Source organism: Nicotiana tabacum, chromosome 24 (genome assembly GCF_000715075.1).
Source record: "Nicotiana tabacum cultivar K326 chromosome 24, ASM71507v2, whole genome shotgun sequence".
In the NCBI taxonomy this organism is placed as follows: domain Eukaryota; kingdom Viridiplantae; phylum Streptophyta; class Magnoliopsida; order Solanales; family Solanaceae; genus Nicotiana; species Nicotiana tabacum.
The window spans coordinates 41,629,795-41,654,408 of record NC_134103.1 but is presented as its reverse complement, the minus strand read 5'-3'; the positions used below and the strand labels follow the sequence as shown (position 1 = coordinate 41,654,408).

At 35.9% G+C, this 24,614-nt stretch overlaps 1 protein-coding gene across 1 annotated transcript; it reads left to right on the top strand.

Annotated features, from left to right (window-relative positions):
* The first annotated feature begins 138 nt into the window (after window positions 1–138).
* Window positions 139–23,646, top strand: LOC107831890 (protein DETOXIFICATION 29). Its single transcript, XM_075248440.1, has 8 exons — window positions 139–552; window positions 1,257–1,526; window positions 1,692–1,963; window positions 2,658–2,744; window positions 21,951–22,007; window positions 22,105–22,462; window positions 22,567–22,653; window positions 23,356–23,646. Exons 1-8 carry the CDS (start codon window positions 205–207, stop codon window positions 23,428–23,430), a joined length of 1,554 nt encoding a protein of 517 aa, XP_075104541.1. The 5' UTR covers window positions 139–204; the 3' UTR covers window positions 23,431–23,646.
* Window positions 23,647–24,614: the final 968 nt, after the last annotated feature.

Below are 24,614 nucleotides of genomic sequence, written 5' to 3'. Positions count from 1 at the left end.
GGAAAAATAAAAGGCAAGAGAAAGAGTGGAAACAAATAAACCCAAGATATATTGTACAATAATTTATTATGGAGAAATTTGATACCTAACAGGTGGAACATCATATATAAATTTTCATGCAATTACTCATCTTTTGAACCTTATAAGTATCCCCATACATCAACCTCCACGAGTCCGAAGCACCGAATTCTCTTTTGTCCTCCAATGGAGGGCTCCTCTAAGCAACCCCTTCTTTCGCCTAAAGACCCTCAAATCACCGACCAAGCTAGTGATAATTATCTTATCAGATTATCACATACTTCTTTTGCTTCTTCCTTTGTTGCTGATTCCGATGATATTCCCCCGATTACTGGATTCCGAGATTTCTTCAGAGAGTTTTCTGTTGAATCTAAGAAATTATGGTACCTTGCGGGTCCAGCAATATTTACTTCCCTTTGTCAATACTCTCTTGGTGCTGTCACTCAAACTTTTGCTGGACATGTCGGGACTCTTGAGCTTGCTGCCGTTTCTGTTGAAAACTCGGTCATCGCCGGTTTCTCTTTTGGTGTCATGGTAAAAAAAAAGTTTATTCTAGGGACTTGTTCTCTGCTCTCTTTTTTTTTCTTCACATGGTTTACAAACAGGGCAACAATGACTATGAGACCTCGTGTACTGCAATTTGTTTTTACATCTCTGAGTTATTACCTGAGAGGGGAAAACTTGACTATAAAGCTTATCTCTAAAGATCTCTCAGTGTCTTACTTGACAAGTGTCAATGTCAATTGAGGGAATGAGTTGTTAGCTATTAGATGTAATTCTTATCTCATTATTGAGCTAATTTTCATTATTCAGTTCGGCATGATGACCTTTTTCTTGACATGATATCAGAGACCTATTCGCATTCTTAGTTCACTCAATATTGAGTTGTGTTATATATACTCCCCGCACCAAATGTTCAATCCTAAGCATGCAAGTGTTAAGTGTTCGACATTGGTTGAGGGGACGAGAAAATATGATTTCGGGCTAATCGTTACTCTATGAATTAACTTTTACCATTGAGTTGGACTCATAATTTATTTTCTTCACAATTATAGAGCTAAACATTGCACGTACTAGAGCAACATTTATTTAGAATTTAATGGCAGCAATATTTTCCTTCAGAACCCCCAACCGGAAAGGAATATACAACCATGTTCTTGATTTAATTATAAATGTTTTGATCTTAATTTGTTTGAATTTTGAATTGATGGTCATTTTTTTTTCTTTTGTTTGGACAGTTGGGAATGGGAAGTGCGTTAGAAACACTATGCGGACAAGCATTTGGAGCAGGACAAATTGATATGCTAGGAGTATACATGCAAAGATCATGGGTTATTCTCAATACAACAGCAGTAATTCTAATGTTACTTTACATTTTCGCGGCACCATTTCTGAGATTAATTGGACAAACAGAGGACATATCACGGGAAGCAGGGAAAATGGCTTTATATATGATTCCTCAACTTTATGCATATGCCATGAATTTTCCAATCGCCAAGTTCTTGCAGGTATGTGTGGAGTGGGGATTCAATTTGATGGTTTAATTTTTAAGTTCTTGTTATTGAACTTATTATACTTTTAAAATTATGAGTTCAAAATTTAATATTTATTTAAAATTTTAGTATTTTTTCACACATATATTTATGCCTGTGATCCGAAAATCTACTATACAGTCACAGAGCAAAATTATGGTCATGGCGTGGATTGCAGCAATAGCGTTGGTATTGCATACTTTTTTCAGCTGGTTATTTATGCTAAAACTTGGGTGGGGGCTCGTCGGCGCCGCGGTGGTGCTGAACTCATCGTGGTGGTTCATAGTGGTGGCGCAGCTGCTATATATATTTAGTGGGACTTGCGGACAAGCTTGGTCAGGTTTCTCATGGAAGGCTTTCCATAATCTATGGGGCTTTGTTAGATTATCTCTTGCGTCAGCTGTCATGCTATGGTCAGGTTTCTTTGTTTTTATTGCGAACAACTTTTAGTGGTGCCTAATTTTCGGTTTTATTATATTTGGAATAGGATTTTCTTTTATTCATCCACCCAATAAAAGAAAATTTATTTAATTTTAACATGTCTCAATAATTATGGCTAGTTACCTTTAGTTACTAGTAAGATGACCTCATAGTATAGTCATTTACTTAAAGAAATTAAAGCCTGCTATTTTTAGTTTAGCTAGTTAGGTAAACGGCTATTTAAATTAATTTTTCTTCAAGAAAACCATTTCTCCGAAATTGCATCTATAAATATATGGCCTTGAACCAACTGCAAGTTTCTTAAAGAAAATTCTACTGCATGTTTAAGTTTTCTTATGCTAAATAGTCTACCGAAACTAAGCTAACTTTACATGAAATACCCTTCTGAAAGAGAAGGTTACCATCCATATATAGTTGACACGTATATAAATCAGCCTCCAAACACAAGGTACGCCAAAAGGTCACCATCAACACGTTACAAAATATACTAAGAGCTGATCATATTCGAAACATACAGTAGTTACCTATTAAGCTTTTGGTCTAAGTTTTCAGCTAAGGGAGCTTAATTTAATGGAAAGATAGTTTTACCTTTTAAATTTGTGGTCCTCTTGTTTCTGATCACTATGTTTTTCTTGGTCTGATTTTTGGCTTCTAATTAATATTCAGCCTGGAAACTTGGTACTTTATGGCGTTGGTCCTCTTCGCTGGTTATTTAAAGAACGCAGAAGTCGCTGTTGATGCCCTGTCCATTTGGTAAGTGTCGAATTGCTCTCTTGATGCTTATTGTCTGGCCGTATTTCGGACCCTTTAAACTCTTTATAATCTACAATACTTATCTAATTTGTCGTCATATATTTATTTGCCTTTTCTATTGTTGTTTATATTGTTCTACTTTGGTTGCTGTGTATATTAGACTATAAAAACTTATAGATGGGGTGGCTTGACTAAGAATAGTTTGAGACGACGGTCCCTCACTTATCCTTTCCTTTGGAGTTGGTGGAAAGTAATTAGAGACAAAAATCTTGTAAAGCTCATACACTACTAGTGGGAGTAATTTAAGGGTTTGCCAAGATAATACTGTTTTAGCAAAGAATTAATAATATATATAATTTATGTCATTTTCAACAGAGTCTGCGTTATACTGCTAATGTTTAGATATAAAAATAAACTTTGACACGGCAGAGAGAAGAAGTGGAATCCACCGTTGCCAATCTTATCTTGTTAGAGCCACTTGGATGAAGTTAAAATGCCAATATATATTCAGAGATTATTGCTCCATTGCTTGCATTATTACAAGTATTATACTTCTGGAACGATAATTGGACAAACTTAAATCAACTAGGAGTGTAAGAAAAAACTATCATTATAGTTTGGAAAGGGCCTCCCTTCGAGAACACCATAGTGAAATAATGGAAGAGAAAGCTAACTTTAGGCGTGTTTCATTAGATGATATCAATGATTTATTTTCAATCCAAGAATAGACTATTGACATTTTAATACCTTTGTAATTTGGGATTAGTAAGAGCCCGTTTGGAATAGCTGATTGTAAATAGCTGATAAGCTTGAAGTGCTGAAAAGTATTTTTTTAAGTACTGAAACTGATTTTTTAAGTAAACATTTACGTGTTTGGATAGACGTGCTGAAACTGATAATAATCAGTTGATATGTTTGGTAGAAAAATGTTGATAAGTTGTTCTCTTGTTAAAAAGACTAAAATACCCTTAAATATTTTATAAAAAATTATGAATTAAAAAGTTTCTTTGTAGAGAAAATGATAAACAACGAATATGGAATGAAGAGAAAATTAAAAAAATTATTTTGGAAAAAATATTTTGTAAATTAAAAAATATTATTGAGAATAAACTAGTAAAAGTTTTGGTCAAACTAAAAGTGTTTTGTAAGCTGAAAAGTCATAAGTTGGGGGCGAATAACTTATGGCTTATGACTGATTTTAACTTATAAGCACTTGACTTATAAGCACTTTGGATGTTTACCAAACGCGTAGAGAAGCCAAAACGTGCTTATAAGCCAATTTGACTGGCTTATAAGCTTAGAACACCCTCTAAGTCTCTAGAAGCAAATATTATTACTATTACACCTCCTTTTTCTGAGAGATAGGGGAGTTTTTCCAATTAGAGTGACATTATTCGAAATGAGATTATTTATTTAACTAGAGTCGCCACTTGGGATAATTGTTATGGTGTCCCAAGTCACCGGTTCATTTTAAATCTCAAATTGAGGAAATTGACACTATTTATGGTCCGCGAACACAGAAGACCGGATAAGGAATTATGTTAACCCGGGAGAAGGTGTGAGGCACTCCCGAATTCCGTGGTTTTAGCACGGTCGCTTTAATCATACCTAGCTTAATTAATAATTATGTATTTTTAGAACCTACGTGTGTTTTACTTTTTTACCGCTTTTAATTATGGTTATGGATTATCTTGAAATGAACCACGTGTGTGTGATTCCGTTTTATTTAGTGCGCTAAAAATCATATCACACGTACGTGTACACCATTAATAGCACTTAATTAATATTAAGACTGTTTTGTCCAAAATTACGCGAACGCATACCTTGGTTTTAAGTTTGGAAGTCATAATTAAGTCACGCGAACGTATACATAATCACGATAATTTGATTAATTAAGAGCGTGCCTAAAAGCATACTAACATATTCATGGATTATTTTTCCTACTTTGAGAGTATTGTGAGGTCATGAATTATGGATATGGAGTTGTGGAGGAAATGGCATATGAGTTCAACACATTCTTAATAAGTTGACAACATTGTTACTCTTATTGGATTAGATCAAACAAAAATCAACCATTAGGCATATCATGTCAAATTAAAACTTCACAGGCCCAAATTCGTTTTCTTAAAATCAACTTGACGGCCCCAAAAATATCACCCAATCAACTTTTAACATAATAATGAAATACAAGAAAATCCAACAATGGATATCTAAACCCAAGCTCGAAGAAGACGCTTTGACTTAATGTACAAGCATATGCATAACAATTACCGTGACCTCATGTGAAAATTTCTTATCAAGAGAATCAGTGAGGCAATATTAAGCAAAGAAACATTAAACATTCAAAATAATCAATTCAAAACACTTAAATCAATAACATAAGGGCCATCGTTCATATATTTAAAAAGCATGAAGTTAACCAAGGAATTGAAACAGCAAGGAAAGAAAGGGATTGCACCTTAAGGATCGAAACTTTTTATTAATTTAAAAGTAAAACTCTAGCCACGTACATAATAGTTAAGATGAATCGGCAACTAAACTCAACCAAACGACCATGATCGCGCCGGAGAAAACTCGAACAGAATCTCTCGGAATTGCAAACAGACAGCTCGTCGACTTTTGATGGAGGCTTCAAGGAGTTGTTTCGGTGAGTTTCATGATGGTTTCATGGCTGCTTTCGGTTGTCAAGGGACTGGTGTGATATGGTGTGGGTTTTTGACGAAGAAAGCGTGAAGAGGGAGATCCAATTTTGCTTTACGGCGCTCAATTCTAGGAATGCTCTTAGGGTTCCTCTATTCTATGACTGAGTGAGGTTATATATGGGTACATGTGCATGTTTGAAGCCTAAGAAAATCAGTGTGTTATTGAGATCACGTGAGAGAGATTGCATTTCCTGCCAATTAGCATGTGCTCTCTAGATAGATAAGGACGAGTGATCTTGGAGAGCAAGCTAGCTGGGAATTTTTGTGAGAGAATATTCTTGGGGAATCAAAGTTTGTTAGCTGAGGTGATGTGGATAAAAATTGGTACGAAAATGTATGCTTGTAAGGTGCTTGTGAAAGATGGAATGAGTGGAGTCCTTTTATGGAATTGGCATAGTGCAGGTGAGGTATTAAATAAAAATTCTAGTGCAAAGTGGGTGCGTGTGAGTTAACGTAAATAATTTCTTTTTCAGGAAAAGATAAAATTGCAAGAAGTAGAGTTGCTCGCTTACTTATTAAAAGAAAAATATTTTTTTTGTGAATTTTCTTTCTTTTGTAAATTAGAACAAAATTAATACTCTAAAAATGTGAATCTTTTGTTGGTTTTTAATTTTCTTAAACAAAACCTATAAAAGATAAAATAAGTGCTAAAATATGTAGTCTAAACTTAAAATATATTTACATACTAAAAAGTGATGAACTATTCAAATATAGTCAAAAATTAGGTGCTCGCAACTGTCCCTCTTTGCTTGGAACCATGAAGAGTTTTCAGGCAAAGACAAGGTGAGCCATGTGACTAATTTTTGACCAAATCTTTATTCAAAAAGGGAAAATAAATAAAGAAAAGGGTGCAACCGAGTCCTGTTTTGGACAGCCCATATATACTGGGTTATAAGGGAATCAGGTCACGTGTAGTTCAAGAGGAGTAATGGAATGGTGAGTTGCAGAGTCGAGTGAGGTTCTGTTGAGCCTCCGGTCTGTGGTCCTATCACTACATCAAAATCAAAATCAAAAGAAATTAAACAAGCCTATCAGTTTTGAGTGATAAGATTCCTATCTATAAGTCTTCTGAAACTTGATCTTGAGTCTTGACTGGTTCTTCACGCAGACTCAACCTTGATGCTTGCTAGTTGCAGGTGTTAGTTTATTCTTCTATGACTTCTTCCGATCAAAACTGGAAATGCATTGCTTCAGTCATGTCTTGTGCACTTCACATCTTTTTATCTGCTTCTGCATTTTGGATTCACTTCTTCTCTTTTTTTTTCTTTTATTCTGGATTGAGACTTCTTTTTTTGGTCATCTCGAACCCTATGCCTCAAGGTAAAACCTGCTCAGACACCAAAACAAAACAAACGAACGAAATTTTTCTGCCCCAATTTTCACTAGGAAAATTTCGTGAGTTATTTGTAACAAAGCTCTATACTACTTCATTTATTGAAAACAATAAAAGGTCGGGACTAATGTACCCTGGGAAAAATGTGATTTTGTTTTTGGGAGTGGTGTACCCTGATTGTCTAAATGATGTCTTAACTAAGGATTGGTGTACCCTAAGTTAGAAACACATCTAGGGATTGGTGCTCCCTATATGTCTAAAATAAAATCAATTAGGGAGTGGAGACTCTATGTTGGAAAATGCAGCTAGGGAGTGGAGACCCTATGCTACCATGATTTTGAACTTTTTTTTATTATATATATATATATATATATATATATATATATATATATATATATATATATATATATATATATATAAGAGAGTATTTACAAACGTCTGATCAGGACCTTACACAAAAAATCAAATGGAAAAACCTTATGTTTCCGAGCTATTTTAGTCTCCGTGTGATTTCTTTTTGGTTGCACCTACTTCTTGTAAGGTTGCTTTTCGATTGCACCTTTTTTTTCAAACAAAGAACAATTGTTAGTTTGAAATGGGTGTTGGTTTTGCGGCCTTAAGTGTTTCAGCCACTTGATCTTGGCCCATCTTCTTTTGATGATGATTTCAACCTGCCACTAGTTGTTTCCTGAATACCAGTTGCATTCTGGCCCCAGAGAGCTTTTGAATTTCAAACTTTTACATGATGGTTGGTCACTTGGGACTTAACCTTTTTCAACTTTATTTTACCTTTGTAGGCCTTTGACTTCTTTCTTCTAATTTTAACTTCAAAGCTTTGGGGAACCTTTGGCTCTTCAAACTTTGCCAAGACAATTAACCACTTTGGACTTAACATTTTCAACTTCATTTTTTTCCTTGTAGGCACTTTCAATTTTGATTTCCTCCTAAGAGTCTTTGATTTCGAAGCATCAGCCGCCATGGCCAGTCGGGGTCGACTTGATGCCCCTGCCGAGGCTGGGTGCCTTTTTTGCATATTAGTTTGTATCAAACGAGAGCCCTGTAAATCACTCTTGCCATCCCTTCTTTTAGTTTTTTGGAACAAGATTAGACCGAAAGGGATTCAACAAAAAACAAACAATGAAATGGATAATAAATTTAAACAAGAGATGTCTTTTTCGGGGAACGGAAAGAAAGACTTATCTGGAGTACATGCGGACTTCAATGAATATGACATGCCTTTTGGACTGGATGCCTGATCTGTGTAAACCGTCTGACTCTCAGAAACTCATCCCAGCTTTGCCTTGGAACCGAGAAACCTTGCCCACGACTGTGTCAATATCAATGGTTGTGAGGATCCTCTTTTCGATCAGTAGTGCCCTTTGCGGGTTTTCACCAACTGACCTCTCTCATTTCTCTTCTCACTATCGCCTTATAGTGCTCTTTGCGAGTATTCACTAGCAAGACTCTCTCATTTTTAATTTCTCTACTTACCATCGCCTTACGGTGCCCGTGAGAGTTTTCACCAACAAGACTCTCTCATTTTATTTCACTCATTTGGTTGTATCAGATCCAAGTAACTGTATCCTCCAATTCTTGAACACTCTCATCGATTGATCGGAAGGACTTGAAAAGGATTTGGGTAAAAAGAATTTGGATTGAATTACAACTTTGGAACCTTTCAGGCGAAACCATCGTCGAACCATTGTAATCTTTGTCCCAGTTTCAACTTTTGGGGGAATGCGGATTGTTATTTTGGTGTGACTGAACCCCAGAGAGAGGCTGCCTACGTATTCTTTCGGAATCAAGTCAAACGTAGTTAAATTAATATGAACTTGTTTTTTGATTTTTGTTTGTTTGTTTGTTTTTTTGTTTTTTTCTTTTCTCTTTCTCCTTTTTTTTTCTTTCTTTCTTGTTTTTCCTTTTTTTTTTCTTGTTTTTTTCTTCTTCTCTCTCTTTTGTTTTTCAATAACACCTTCAGGTTCAAAAGAGGGTAATAAAAGAAAGGTAACCGGCTCAAAGGGTTGGCAAAAAAGGTTAATGGTGTTTGGGTAGCGAGAATGAAAGCCTTCGTCATCCCAATTAGAGAGAATTATATTAAAGCTGCATAAAGGGTCAAACATAGTACCTTTTGACTGCATCAATTTGGAGCCTATTTTCCTGTAGCTTCTTCATGATGTGGGAGGATACGTCTCAGAACGAATTGCCCCACTTCAAATTTCCTGGGCCGCACTTTCTTGTTGTAGGCACTGGCCATTCTTTGTTGCTACAACTGCCCGTGACAAACTGCGACCAATCGCTTTTCATCCATCAAAGTTAATTATTCTAACCGGGTCTTGACCCATTCTTCATTCTCAATCTCGGCTTCAACAATGATTCGAAGAGAGGGAATTCTAACTTCTTCCAATTTCATTCGGACTTGGCTTAGGCCTACTGTTCCAAATCTTTGTTTATTTTCTCATAAGCCTTATCTTCAACACATGCTGTTTCTTGATTCATTATTTCGAGGTTTGACAGCATTTTAGGATCTGGGCATGAAGTCTGTAAGTATGTCATGTTATTAAAATCTGCATTAACATAACTGAAAAGGTGACAAGATTAAGAAAAGAAACATTCCTGGACAATGAAATATTAATTTCATTTGATTTATTTTTTTTAATTTTTAAAGATAGAAGGGTTTACATCAGAAAGCAAAGCAGTGAAGTAAAACATCTGGATTACACCCTGAAATAATTCGGATGCAGAAAAGATAGCAAGACCGGCTACCGAGACTCCCATATGACAGAGAACGTTTTCAGGTTTGGCACCCATTTTTAGGTTTCTCTTCTTCCGCGACAATGGCTATTGTGGCTTTCAATGCTAGATCATCAATTCTTCAACTGCCCTTTTGAGGGTCCAACAGTCCTCTGTATCCTGTCCCACTACTCTAGAGTGGTGTTCACATCTAGCATAACCTTGGTGCGAGGGGGACTTGGGGTTTGGCCGGTTCGAGGCCACTAGCTGCAGCAGATCTAGCCCGATTAGCTTTTGAAACAAACTTGAATATGATTCACCAATATGGGTGAACTGACTCCTTCTGAGGGGCTCTCTTGAGCGAGGATTGTATTGGGGAACATTTGGTTGGGAATTATATGGAACTTGGTAGGGACGGACATTTCTAGGTGGTGGAGCTCAGTTTTGTGTATAATGTTGTGGCTGCGTGTGAGGTTGCGCGTTCATCACCGCATAGGGAGGTGGTTCCATGACATAAGGAGCATCTTGATGGAGATAATAGTGTTATGGGACCTTAAGAAGCATATATGATTGGCTGAATGACATGCGGGCCCTCCTCGAGCTCGAAGCCATCATGACTCCCTCTTCTCTCCCGTTTTTGTTCATCAAAACCCCCGAACCATTCATAAAAGCCTGTGATGCGGCCTTAAAGGCAGCATGACTCAAGATTCGGCCCATTTTTAAACCAGTTTTTATCATCTCCCCAATTTTGATAGCCCCGACGAACGGATTACCCATAGCGGATATCATGTTGTGGAAGTAGTCTGCCTCTTAGGCCTGTAGGAAGACCGTAACCATTTCTGTTTTGTCCATTGGAGGCTTTACCCTGGAGGCTTGCTCGCGCCATTTGACAGCATATTCACGGAAACTTTATGCGGTTTTCTTTGTCAAACTGGACACAGAGTTCACCTTTTTTGGATTTTTCACTCTTGTTTTTTTTTTCGCTCTTTGTTTTCTTTGTTATTTTTGTCACTATTTTCTTTCTTTTTCTTTCTTCTCTCTTTTTCACTCAGTTTAATTGATGGCAATGATCGAATCTATAGGAATTGCCTATGTATCATGACGCCACATGAATCAGATCTTGCATAGTTCGGGAAGATCGAGAATTGACTGACCCATTTTTCTTTCTTTTTATTTTTTTATAAAGACTTTTAAATATTATTTTTTTGAGTTTTTTTTTCTTTTTATGGAATTTTGAATTTTTTTTAAAGAAAAAAGAAAATATTTTGGATTTTGATTTGAAATTCTTTTTCTTTTATTTTTTGAATGAAAGTCTTCGGAAAAGAAGGAAAATACTTTTGGATTTAATTTTTTTTTTTTTGGAATTTATAAGGAAAGAATTCTAAAGAGGAAATTAAGGAAAGAGAAAATATTTTTGAATTTTTTGAAAATTGGGGCCGGAACCGATAAGGTTTGCCTACATATCACACATCCGTTGAGAATTAGACCCGCGTAGTTCGGTCAATTTTGACATAACAGGGAAAACATGAGTTTTGACTCATTTTGAAATGAATTTTTTTTCTTCAAAATTTCGGAGAGTTTCAGGATTTTTCAAATAGCTAGGTTTTTCAGAACCGGGTGAATCTTCTCTTTCCTACCTCACTCTTGGTTTTTCTTGATTTTCTTCCCCTATTCTAGTAGCCGATCAACATGCAAGCCGAAACAATCAAATGCAAAAATAGCACGTAGGATGCATCAGGATGGTCTTTTATTTTGGGTACACTTGTCCTAGAAGGACCCAACCCCTGTGTTGAGTCCCTAAAGTCAAATGCACGTGAAGCAAACAAACGTTCCTACTCGGGATCCGTCATGAGGCTATGTTATTCTAGGTTTAAATCCTGGGAAAGTGTTTTAGACCTGGCTTACCCATGCGGACAGCTCGAGCCGAGGTGGGGGCAATGTACCGGGAGCACGAAAGTCTACCCGGCCTAGTTGCTGATCCATCCTCGTTCTATTTGGTATGACCTCTAACAGAAAAGTGGGTCACGCGTACGTATGCACCATAGTTTCAGAAGACTCAGAAGGGAGGCGTAAAAAGATAGTTTATACAATTCAAATAATATCAAAGCGGTAAATGAGCGACAATTAGCACATTAGGCCCACAAACACAATAATATCAATAATCAAGAAAGCCAAGTATAGATCACATTACAAGCTCGAATTCTGAACCCTGAACCAAAGATTCTGGGTTCTTTTCCACAAAAGAGTCGCCAGAGTTGTCACATCCCCTTTTTCCGAGGGATAGGGAAGTTTTTCCAATTAAAGTGACATATTCGAAATGGAATTAATTATTTAATTAGAGTCGCCACTTGGGATAATTGTTATGGTGTCCCAAGTCACCGGTTCATTTTAAATCCCAAATCGAAGAAATTGACTTTATTTGTGGTCTGCAAATATAGAAGACCGGGTAAGGAATTCTATTAACCCGGAAGAAGGTGTGAGCCACTCCCGAATTACGTGATTGTAGCACAGTTGCTTTAATCATACCTGGCTTAATTAATAATTACGTATTTTTAGAACCTACGTGTGTTTTACTTTTTTACCGCTTTTAATTATGTCGTTATGGATTTATCTTGAAACGAATTACGTGTGTGTAATTCCGTTTTATTTAGTGCGCTAAAAATTATGTCTCGCATACGTGTACACCATTAATAATACTTAATTAATATTAAGACTGTTTCGTCCAAAGTTGCGCGAACACATACCTTGGTTTTAAGTTTGGAAGTCGTAATTATGTCACGCGAACGTATACATAATCACGATAATTTAATTAATTAAGAGCGTGCCTAAAAGCATACTAACATATTCATGGATTATTTTTTCTACTTTGAGATTATTGTGAGGTCATGAATTATGGATATGGAGTTGTGGAGGAAATGACATATGAGTTCAACACATTCTTAATAAGTTGACAACATTGTTACTCTTATCGGATTGGATCAAACGAAAATCAACCATTAGGCATATTATCTCAAATTAAAACTTTACAGGCCCAAATTCTTTTTCTTAAAATCAACTTGACGGTCCCAAAAATATCACCCAATCAACTTTTAACATAATAATGAAATACAGAAAATCCAACAATGGATATCTAAACCCAAGCTCGAAGAAAACGCTTTGACTTAATGTACAAGCATATGCATAACACTTAATGTGACCTCATGTGAAAATTCCTTATCAAGAGAATCGGTGAGGCAATATTAAGCAAAGAAACATTAAACATTCAAAATAATCAATTTGCTCAAAACACTTAAATCAACAACATAAGGGCCAGTGTTCATATATTTAAAAAGCATGAAGTTAACCAAGGAATTGAAACAATAAGGAAAGAAAGGGATTGCACCTTAAGGATCAAAGCTTTTTATTAATTTAAAAGTAAAACTCCACCCACGTACACGATAGTTAAGATGAATTGGCAACTAAACTTAACCAAACGACCACGACCGCGCCGGAGAAAACTCGAACAGAACCTCTCGGCAAACGGACAACTCGTCAACTTTTGATGGAGGCTTCAAGGAGTTGTTTTGGTTTTGGTGAGTTTCAGGATTGTTTCATGGCTGCTTCCGGTCGTCAAGGGACTGGTATGTTATGGTGTGGGTTTTTGACGAAGAAAGCGTGAAGATGGAGATCAAATTTTGCTCTACGACGCTCAATTCTAGGACTTCTCTTAAGGTTCCTCTATTCTGTGACTGAGTGAGGTTATATCTGGGTACATGTGCGTGTTTAAAGCCCAAGAAAATCAGTGTGTGAGATCACGTGAGAGAGATTGCATTTCCTACCAATTAGCATGTGCTCTCTAGATAGATAAGGACGAGTGATCTTGGAGAGCAAGCTAGCTGGGAATTTTTGTGAGAGAATATTCTTGGGGAATCAAAGTTTGTTAGCTGAGGTGATGTGGATAAAAATTGGTACGAAAATGTGTTCTTGTAAGGTGCTTGTGAAAGATGGAATGAGTGGAGTCCTTTTATGGAATTGACATAGTGTAGGTGAGGTATTAAATAAAGATTCTAGTGCAAAGTGGGTGCGTGTGAGTTAACGTAAATAATTTTTTTTAGGAAAGGACAAAATTGCAAGAAGTAGAGTTGCTCGCTTACTTATTAAAAGAAAAATATATTTTTTGTGAATTTTCTTTCTTTTGTAAATTAAACAAAATTAATACTCTAAAAATGTGATTCTTTTGTTGGTTTTTAATTTTCTTAAATAAAACATATAAAAGATAAAATAAGTGATAAAATATGTAGACTAAACTTAAAATATATTTACATACTAAAAAGTGATGAACTATTCAAATATAGTCAAAAATTAGGTGCATACAATTACTTGTCCTTTTCATTATGTTTCACTCTCTTACTTTTGTCTCACTCCCACTATGTTTCATTCTCTTACTTTTTGGCACACTATTAATTTTTCAAAAATATCTGGAATATTATAAGAAATATTAAATTATGATGGATGTCTACTCTTCCTCCATGATATTCATCTCAAATGCTTAATGACATATTCAATGACATATTTTCTATGTTTAATGACATATTCAATGACATATTTTCTTCACTTTTCATGCCTATTTAAAGGCCTTATAATAGATAGGAAAATATACACAATTTAAGAAGAAATAAGAATCTCTCCTCTCTTTCTCTCTATATCTTTTAGCTTATTTTTTCTTGTTCCATATTGTTACTTTGAGTTATATTTTATAACACGTTATTAGCATGAGATTCTACCGTCTCAAGAAGCTCTTTGAAAAGACTAAGGTATAACTTTTCTCCTCTTTTAATTATGACTGATATTATGAAAAGAAAATTCGTTGCCCTTAAAATTTCGGGCAAGAACTATATGACATAGGTGTTGGATGCTGAAATCCATTTAGATGCAATGGGTCTTGGAGACGCCATTAAAGACAAAAATAAAGCATCTACCCAAGGCTGTGCTAAGGCCTTGATTTTCTTGCGCCATCACCTTGATGAAGGGTTGAAGATAGAATATCTCACAGTCAAAGATCCACTTGTTTAGTGGAATGGCTTAAAGGAAAGATATGACAATTTAAAGTTGGTCACTCTTCCACAAGCACGATATGATTGGGCTCATCTGAGGCTCCAAAACTTTAAGTCTATTTCTGAATATAATTCTGCGATGTTCAGAATTACTTCTAAATTAAAACTCTGTGGAGATACTATCACTGACTATGATATGCTTGAAAAAACGTTCACAACGTTTCATGCCTCCAATATGGTCTTGCAACAGTAGTACTGAGAGAAAGGTTTCAAGAAGTATACTGAGTTGATTTCTGTTCTCCTTGTGGCTGAACGAAACAATGACTTGCTCATGAGAAATCACGAAAATCGACCCACTGGATCTACACTATTGCCTGAAGTGAATGAGGTGTATTCCCATTATTCTAAGCGTGGAAAAGGTCGTGGCCTTGTTCGTGGTCGTGGCCGTGGCCAAGGAAGAAATTTTTCTGGTGTTAATCACCCCCAAAGAAAAATAACCACCAAAAGTGGAAAGGGCCAAAGGCAAATGATTCTGAAACTGAATGTTATCGCTGCGGTGGAAAAGGGCATTGGGCAAATATTTGTCGCATACCAAAATATTTGGTTGAGCTTTATCAAGCATCTATAAATAATAAAGGCCCTGAAGCTAATTTTGTCTTTGACAATGAATTTGACATCATCCACTTGGATGTGGCAGATATTTTTGAGCACCCTGATGAAAAAATAAACCACTCGATCAATGATGAATCTGTGGTTAAAGATGATTGAGCAGCTTGATTTTTATGTTCTCCTATTCGTAGTATCTAATGAATAAACATCTTGTAATTTTTATTGCACTTAACAATACTTCTTATATAGTTCTTAAAATATATTTATTTCCGAAATTTTATAAATTTCACAAACAAGGAGTAATATCTATGTAATTAGTGTCCTAGTCTCAGTGATCTTTTAACGCTTTTGATTTTCCTTTACGTTACTTTAATTCTCTTTAAGAAAAGGTTTACAAGCACCCTAGAACAACTTTTGTTACTTCACCCTCAATTTCTTTTTCATATACATGGCTGAAATATTATGAATAAAGAAAAGAGAAGCAGTTAAGTATGTTCTTTTCTTACACGGATCAATTGTTTTTCACACAATGTGTAGGAAAATATAAATAACTTATACATGTAAATAAATTTGTTGTAGTTGTGTTAGTCATATGTGTAATTTACTTATAATTGTATTATTTTTGCTGCGTAATTATTTGTATAATAATTAGAATTTGCCAGAAAATACATTAAAAGGTCACTATTGAATTATTGGTTTAACTTTATTTCTTTTCCTTTTTCTCTAAAAATACTAATATTTATTCATATACTTCTTTTGTATGTCAAACCACGGGAAGCAAATATGGATATCTTTCAAAGCAAACTTGGATCAAAGTTCAATTGTAAAAATATTTGCTTAATTGATTCATGTACAACATATACAATATTCAAAGAGAAGAAATATTTCTCTCATTTAAGTATGTGTAAGACAGATGTTACTACAATTTCTGGTAGTAGTAATCTAATTGAAGGCTCTGGAAGAGCTAATATAACTCTGCCTAAGGGAACAATACTTATCATAGAGAATGCAATGTTCTCCTCCAAGTCCAAGAGGAACTTGTTGAGTTTTAAAGATATACATCGAAATGGATTTCATATTGAGACAATAGATGAGAATAATCTCGAATATCTCATCGTTACCAAGAATGTCTCTGGCCAGAAAAGGGTTATTGAGAAGTTCCCATCTTTATCTTGTGGCCTGTATTGGACAAGAATTAGTGCAATTGAGGCGCATTCTATCGTAAACCAAAAGGTTTCTAATTCCAATACTTTTGTACTTTGGCATGATCGATTAGGACATCCTGGATCAATTATGATGAGACGAATTATAGAGAACTCAAATGGGATCCATTAAAGAATTTAAAGATTCTTTTAAATAATGAATTTTCTTGCACTTCTTGTTATCAAGGCAAGTTGATTATTTGACCATCACAACAAAGGTTGGGATTGAGTCCCCTGCGTTTTTGGAATGTATACAAGAGGATATGTGTGGACCTATTCACCCACCTAGTAAGTCGTTTAGATGTTTTATGGTATTAATAGATGCATCTTCTAGATGGTCTCATGTGTGCCTATTGTCATCTCGCAACCTGGCATTTGCAAAATTAATGGCACAAATAATTCGATTACGGACATAGTTTCCCGATAATCCAATTAAGTCTACTCGACTTGATAATGCTGCTGAGTTTTCATCCAAGCATTTAATGATTATTGCTTATCAATTGGGATAAAAGTAGAACATCCTGTAGCTCATGTTCACACTCAAAATGGCCTTGCAGAATCTTTGATTAAACGTCTGCAATTAATTGAACCCCATTGCAATTAGTTTTGGGTCATGAACCTAATATATCCCATCTAAGAATTTTTGGATGCGCTGTATATGTGCCTGTAGCACCGCCATATCGCATCAAGATGGGTCCCCAAAGAAGGTTAGTCTTACCCTAATGTCTTTCCTTGAAAATCTATCAAAAATCGCCTCTGCTCAAGCTCTAGTTTGTTAAAAATAGCAAATGGGACGAATGCCCTCTTTTATAAATCTGCCCAGGCAGCCTTCGGAACTGGGCCTCGATCGTGTCTTCGATCACAGGCTCGAGCCTGGACCTCGGTCATGGCCTCGATTATGGAATCGATCCTGGTCCTTCGGTCATGGCCTCGATCCTGGCATCAAGCCTGGACCTTCGATCATTTCCTCGATCATGGCATCGAGCCTGGGTCTTCAATCATGGCCTCGATCATGGCATCGATCCTGAGCCTCGTCTCTGGCTTTGACCCTGGCCGTCGACTCTGGGCTCGATATCTGGGTTCGATCACATCACAGAATATCCAGCAGAAGAGAAAAATTGCAGCAGCTTTTTAAGTCCAATTTTTGATCCGTTAACCATCCGAAACTCACCCGAGGCCCTCAGGACCTCAACCAAATATACCAACAAGTCCTAAAACATCATACGAACTTATTTGAAACCTCAAATCACATAAAACGACACTAAAATCATGAATTATGCTCCAATTCAAGCTTAATGTTACTTAGAATTTTCAACTTTTACATTCGATATCGAAACCTATCAAATCAAGTCCGATTGACCTCAAATTTTGTACACAAGTCATAAATGACATAACAGAGTTATGAAAAATTTTGGAAATGGATTCCAACTCCGATATCAAAAAGTCAACTCCCCGGTCAAACTTCCAAACTTAAATTCCTGTTTTAGCCATTTCAAGCCTAATTTCACTACGGACTTCCAAATAAAATTTCGATCACGTTCCTAAGTCCAAAATCACCATACGGATCTGTTGGAATCATCAAAATTCTATTCCGGACTCGTTTGCACATAATTCGACATCCGGTCACTATTTGACTTAAGCTTTTAAAACCATTAATTTTTCATCAAAATTTTATATCTCGGGCTAGGGACCTCGGAATTTGATTCCAGGCATAAGTCCAAGTCCTAAATCACGATACGGACCTACCGAAACTGTCAAAATACTGATCCGAGTCCGTTTGCTCAAAATGTTGACCAAAGTCAACTTAGTTGAGTTTTAAAGCTCTAATTCACATTTTAATCCATTTTTCACATAAAAACTTTCCGGAAAATTTTACAGACTGCGCCCCAAGTCGAGTAATGATAAATAGTTCTTTTCGAGGCCTTAGAACACAAAATTAATTATTAACTTTAAAGATGACATTTTGGATCATCACAGTTAGGAATATATGTTAGGTTTGAATCGTCCTCCATTATTCGCTACCTCGAAACATTAACGGAAGATTTGTTCACTGCTCGATTTGCAGATTGTTGATTCGATGAGGCATTTTTCCTAAAATTAGGGGGAGAAATTGGTAATATCAAATAGAACATTTTGTGGAAAAATCCATCATTGTCTCATCTTGATCCACGTGCCTCTATTTATGAAAAAAGAGGTGCAAAAGATTATCCATTTGCAGAAAATAGCAAATCAAATGCCAGATGCATTTACGGATCTGAAAGGGATAACGAAATTACATATCACTACAGAGAATGTTCCAATCCGTATTGATGTCCCTGTTGGACAATTTTTTAGTGTCATAGCTAATGAGTCAAAAGCACGCCTAAAGCGTGGCAGACCATTGTGTTCTAAGGATCGAAATCCTAGAAAAAGGAAAATAAATGATCAAGATGACTCTATGAAAGAGTCTCATAAAGAAACCTATGATTTAACCAATCTTGAGATTCATGAGGATATCGATGAGCCTGAGACTCAAGAAAATAAGAAACTATCAATAAATCCAATCGATATTGAGACAAATTTGAATCGATTGAATATAGTGGTGGATTATGTCTTTGCATACAATGTTGTATCTAGCATTATGCAAGATAATGAGGATCTTGAACCTCAATCTGTTGGAGAATGTCGACAAAGACGTGATTGGCCAAAATGGCAAGAAGCAATCCAATCTGAGTTGAATTCACTTGCGAAACGTGAAATTTTTTGGTCTGTAGCCCAAACACCTAATGGTGTTAAACTTGTTGGTTATAAATGGGTCTTTGTACGTAAAAGGAATGAGAAAAATAAGGTACAAAGATATAAGGCACGCCTTGTTGCACAAGGATTTTCACAAAGTCCTGGTGTCGATTATGAAGAGACGTATTCTCCTGTTATGGATGCTATAACGTTCCGTTATCTCATTAGTCTTGTTGTCCATGAAAAACTTGATATGCATTTAATGGATGTGGTTACAGCCTACCTTTACGGCTCACTTGATAATGAGATATACATGAAAATTCCCGAGGGATTTAAAATGCCTAACGCACATAATTCAAAGTCCAGAGAAATGTTTTCAATCAAATTGCAAAGATCTTTGTATGGTCTAAAGCAATCAGGAAGAATGTGGTATAACTGCCTTAGTAGTATTTATTAAAGGAAGGTTATATAAATGATGACATTTGTCCATGTATTTTTATAAAGAAAACATCGGAGTTTGTTGTACTTGCCATATATGTTGATGACATAAACATTATTGGAACTCGTATAGAACTCCAAAAGGAAATTGATCATTTAAAGAAGGAATTCGAGATGAAAGATTTCGGAAAGACAAAATTATGTCTTGGTTTGCAAATTGAACATTTGGCAAACGAAATTTTTGTTCAGCAATTAGCCTACATAGAAAAGGTATTAAAACGGTTTTACATGGATGGAGCATATTCATTAAGTACTCCGATGGTTGTTCGATCACTTGATGTGAATAAAGACTCGTTCCGACCTCAAAAAAGAATGAAGAACTTCTTGGTCCTGAAGTACCATATCTTAGTGCAATTGGTGCACTAATGTATCTTGCTAACAGTACAAGGCCTGACATAACTTTTTCAGTCAATGTCTTAGCAAGATATAGCTCTTCTCCTACAAGGAGACATTGGAATGGAATCAAACACATATTGCGGTATCTAAAAGGGACTACCGATATGAGTTTATTTTATGGCAATGATTGCAGTACCGATCTTGTTGGTTATGCCGATACTGGGTATTTATCTGACCCACACAAGGCTCGATCTCAAACAGGCTATGTGTTTACATGTGGAGGCACTGCAATATCTTGGCGATCGACTAAGCAATCAATTGTGGCTACTTCATCTAATCATGCTGAGATAATTGTTATTCATGAAGCAAGTCGAGAATGTGTATAGTTGAGGTCTGTTATACACCTTATTCGAGACAAATGTGGCTTGAAGTGTGATAAACTACCCACAAATTTGTATGAAGACAATGCAGCATGCATAGCTCAATTGACGGGAGGATTCATAAAAGGAGATAGAACAAAGCACATTTCACCAAAGTTATTTTTCACACATGATCTTCAAAAGAATGATGATATCAGTATGCAACAGATCCGTTCAAGTGATAATATGGCTGATTTGTTCTCCAAATCTCTACCGACGTCAACCTTCAAGAAACTAGAGTACAAGATTGGGATGCGAAGGCTCAAGGATGTGAATTGATGCTCTCATCAGGGGGAGTTAATACGCGATGCACTCTTTTTTCCGTACAAGGTTTTGTCCCACTGGGTTTTTCTTTCTAAACATGTGTACTCTTTTTCCTTCACTAGGATTTTTTTTTCTCTAATAAGGTTTTAACGATGCACATTATCTATGGACATCCAAGGGGGAGTGTTATAAGAAATATCAAATTATGGTGGATGTCTACTCTTCCTCCATGATATTCATCTCAAATGCTTAATGACATATTCAATGACATATTTTCTATGTTTAATGACATATTCAATGACATATTTTCTTCACTTTTCATGCCTATATAAAGGCCTTGTAATAGATAGGAAAATATACACAATTGAAGAAGAAATAAGAATCTCTCCTCTCTTTCTCTCTATATCTCTTAGCTTGTTTTTTCTTGATCCATATTGTTACTTTGAGTTATATTTTATAAGGAACATTATTTCTCTTTATAGCAACTTATATTTCAAATTGCTTTTATTTGATATTTCAAATTGCTTTATTTGATATTTCAAACATATCATTATTAGTTCTAATATGTACGCTCTTCATCCCAATTTATCTGTCGATGTTCTGATTTCAAGGGTCCGATGATTTTAATTTATCGTAATTTTTTCATATACTTTTTGAATATTTAGAATTGTTTATTATTTTGACTTATAATATTTTTTTATGTAATTTGCAAAAATATAAATTTTATTTTGAAAAATTAAAAATTTTATGTACAAATTAATGGTCAAAATCAAGAAGTTTAACTCTTTAAATTTGAATAGTACTAGTGTGCTACGTAGATTGGGAGGGAGTAGTAATATGGACAAGAGATGCAACTTTTTGACTTTTCTTTCTCACTTCTTCAATTTGGAAAGAGTTTTGTTTTGTGGGCAGGGCGGCCCAACCCCAAAGCTCTAAAAAATCCTTGCTTTTTTGGAACCCCAAAAATTACTCATGTAATATTATTTAATATCTATTTAAGTAATCACTTGCTTATCATTGAAGACAGATAAATCTTCTCAAACATTTGATGTTAACTTGTCTCTTTTCATTATAATCACATAATTTCAATAGACTTCATACAATATAAATAAGAATAAACTATATATGGATTTTATATCCAAGTTTACGGTCTCTAGTTAAAATTTGACTTTATCTCAACTATTTTATTAAGCTGCCCCTTACGTGGGGCGGGGTTCTACTTTCAATTGCAAATTGCACTATCGTGTAATAGCTTCTAGTTCATTTTTATAGGTATATGTAATAGCTTCTATTTCATTTTCTTGGGTATATGTAATAGCTTCCAGTTCATCTTTGTCTAAAAAATTAAGAGTTGTCGAACTGCAGTATGAACATATTGGGATGGGCGGTGATGGCAGCTATTGGATGCAATGCAGCTATAAGGTTTGACATAAATCCAAAATGACTATATTAGTAGTAAGACAAGAGTAGTTCTCTTCTACATTCTTACATGAAAAATAAGATGATGCAAAATTTTCAGCGTGAGAGTGTCAAATGAACTCGGGGCAGCTCATCCAAGAACGGCTAAATTTTCAGTGGTGGTGGTGGTAGTATCCTCATTCTTGATTGGCCTTCTTCTATCGGTCTTTTTACTTGTCTTTCGAAGGCAATATCCTACCTTATTCGCGGAGAGTGAATCAGTCAAGCGTCTTGTCTATGAGCTAACACCATTACTTGCATTCTGCATAGTGGTTAACAACATTCAGCCAGCTCTATCTGGTGTGGCAATTGGAGCAGGATGGCAAGCTTTGGTTGCTTATGTCAATATTGCTTGTTACTATTTGTTTGGTATTCCACTGGGTTTACTATTAGGGTATAAGCTCAATATGGGTGTCCAAGTAAGTGTAACATGTCATTTTGTAAAGCTACTTAATTATTTTTTCTTGTTTTGAGTGGTCCTTTCGTTTAACATATTATTTTCATTTTTTGTTTATGATGTCAGGGTATTTGGTATGGAATGGTTAGCGGAACTCTGATTCAAACTTTCGCCTTATTTTGGATAGTTTACAAAACCAGCTGGAACAAAGAGGTAACTTGAAAAATACTAATCCCTTCTGAGTTAATGAACAAATCAAATAATTGTTACACATCACCTAAAGGTAGTTACATATAATATCCATAATAAGTTGATTAATCTAATAAATAAGGTAAAATTTTCTTTTTAATCATAAGGCATTAAAATAGGATAAATAACATAAATTGGTTGTGTGAAAATTCTTTATTCATCCATTCTTCCCTTGTGATTCAATTGCCTCGATTCCCTCCTCCATGCCCAAACCCAAAAACAAATTGTCCCAGTTTGATTTACAAAAAAGATTTGGAGACGACTGGGAAATATGTCCCAATTTCCTTGTCCAAATCCTTTTAATTTCAATGTGTAGTTGTCTAAAACTATTAAAATATATTTCCATACTATTGAGAAACAAACATATGTACATTAAATTTCAATTGTTGCTATTTGTACGATCACCAACCATCATCGCGTTGCACCCAAACCCACCAATTATCACCATTGTTATGCTGCAACAACTTTATGACGATACATTTATAGCATGGTCTTTATAAAATAACATGTAGGCGTCATATACAAAACGGCCATATCTATTGGGCTCATTACCATCACATTTCCATCAACTACTTGGGCTTAATTCCCAAGTACATATTGGGCTTCACTGTCTATCCAAGTTTTGTAACACAGTTAGTTTTGGATTTTCCTTTTTGTAAATTGCAGGCTTCTATTGCAGCAGAGAGGATAAAAATGTGGGGAGGGGAATCAAATGGAAAGGCCGATGATGCAGAGAAATGAACTGCGATTTGGAGTCATTGCATTAAGCTCATCAAGTGTATATGAAGAAATTTTGAAAATTTAAGTTGCTTATTGTTCAATGTAACAGCTCAGTAGTACTAGTGTTAATCATTGTAAGGAACTTTGCCAAAATTATTCTCAACTTGAAAGTGGACAAGACCCTTGATAAGTTAGCTTTTAGCTAATTTTTCTAGTGTTTTGATATAGCTTTACGCCCCATTTGTCAGAATTAATTGATTAATTATGCTTTGAATGATGAGTTTCGGTATATGAAGTAATGGAAGTGCCTAGAGGAAATAAAAGCATAAAAAACATGCATGAGAATTGTGAATTGAAGCTTAAAAGTGTTAAAAGAATGAAGGAAGAAAAGGTGAAGATGTGCGTATACGCTCCCTTCTTTCATAGCTACACTACTAAGGACATGGAAGATGAAAATGTTGAGAGCTTATGAAATTAGCTACGCTAACTACCTACGCCAACTAAAGACCTGAAGCCATGCTACAGAAAGCTGTTATGCGTAGCTACGCACCACTTTTTGCATACGTAGCAACTGTCATGGGCTGCTTTCCATCATAGACCCATGACCCCTTGGACGCGCCCCGTGGCATCCCGGCAAGCCTACCAACGCCTAGCGCCAAGGTCGGCACCGTGGTCTCGGCAGCACCAAGTGACAAGCGCCCAGCGGCTGGCAAATGCCATCAGTTCCACTTGCACTGACAATGCCGCGCGCACAAACCATCATGTTGCCAAAAGCACCGCAAGCACAGACAGTGCCCCGCGCGCAGATCTAATTCCAAGCACCAGCGCCCAGCCACTGGCAGATCCAAATAGTGCCGCGCGCGCCCACAACAATGCGCGCGTAGACCCTGCAGCTCAAGACAAAGTTGCTGCCATCAGACTTGCTTCCATAGAAGACTAAGTCCTTTTCATTGTAATTATAGAGTAGTTTTACTTCATTCATTTTCAGTGTGCTTCTACAGCTTTATTAGGTCAACTCATGTAACTTTGGTTTATTTTTTTTAAGAATTATTAAGGGGGACCAAAGCATTCAAACATTCAAGCATTCAAACAATTCTCTGTAGTGGTGTCTCTCCCCCCGACACCGCATTGCATCTTGTAATAGCTTTCATCATCATCAATACAATCATCGGCTTTCATCACCAATTGCTCATTTTTCGCTGCTC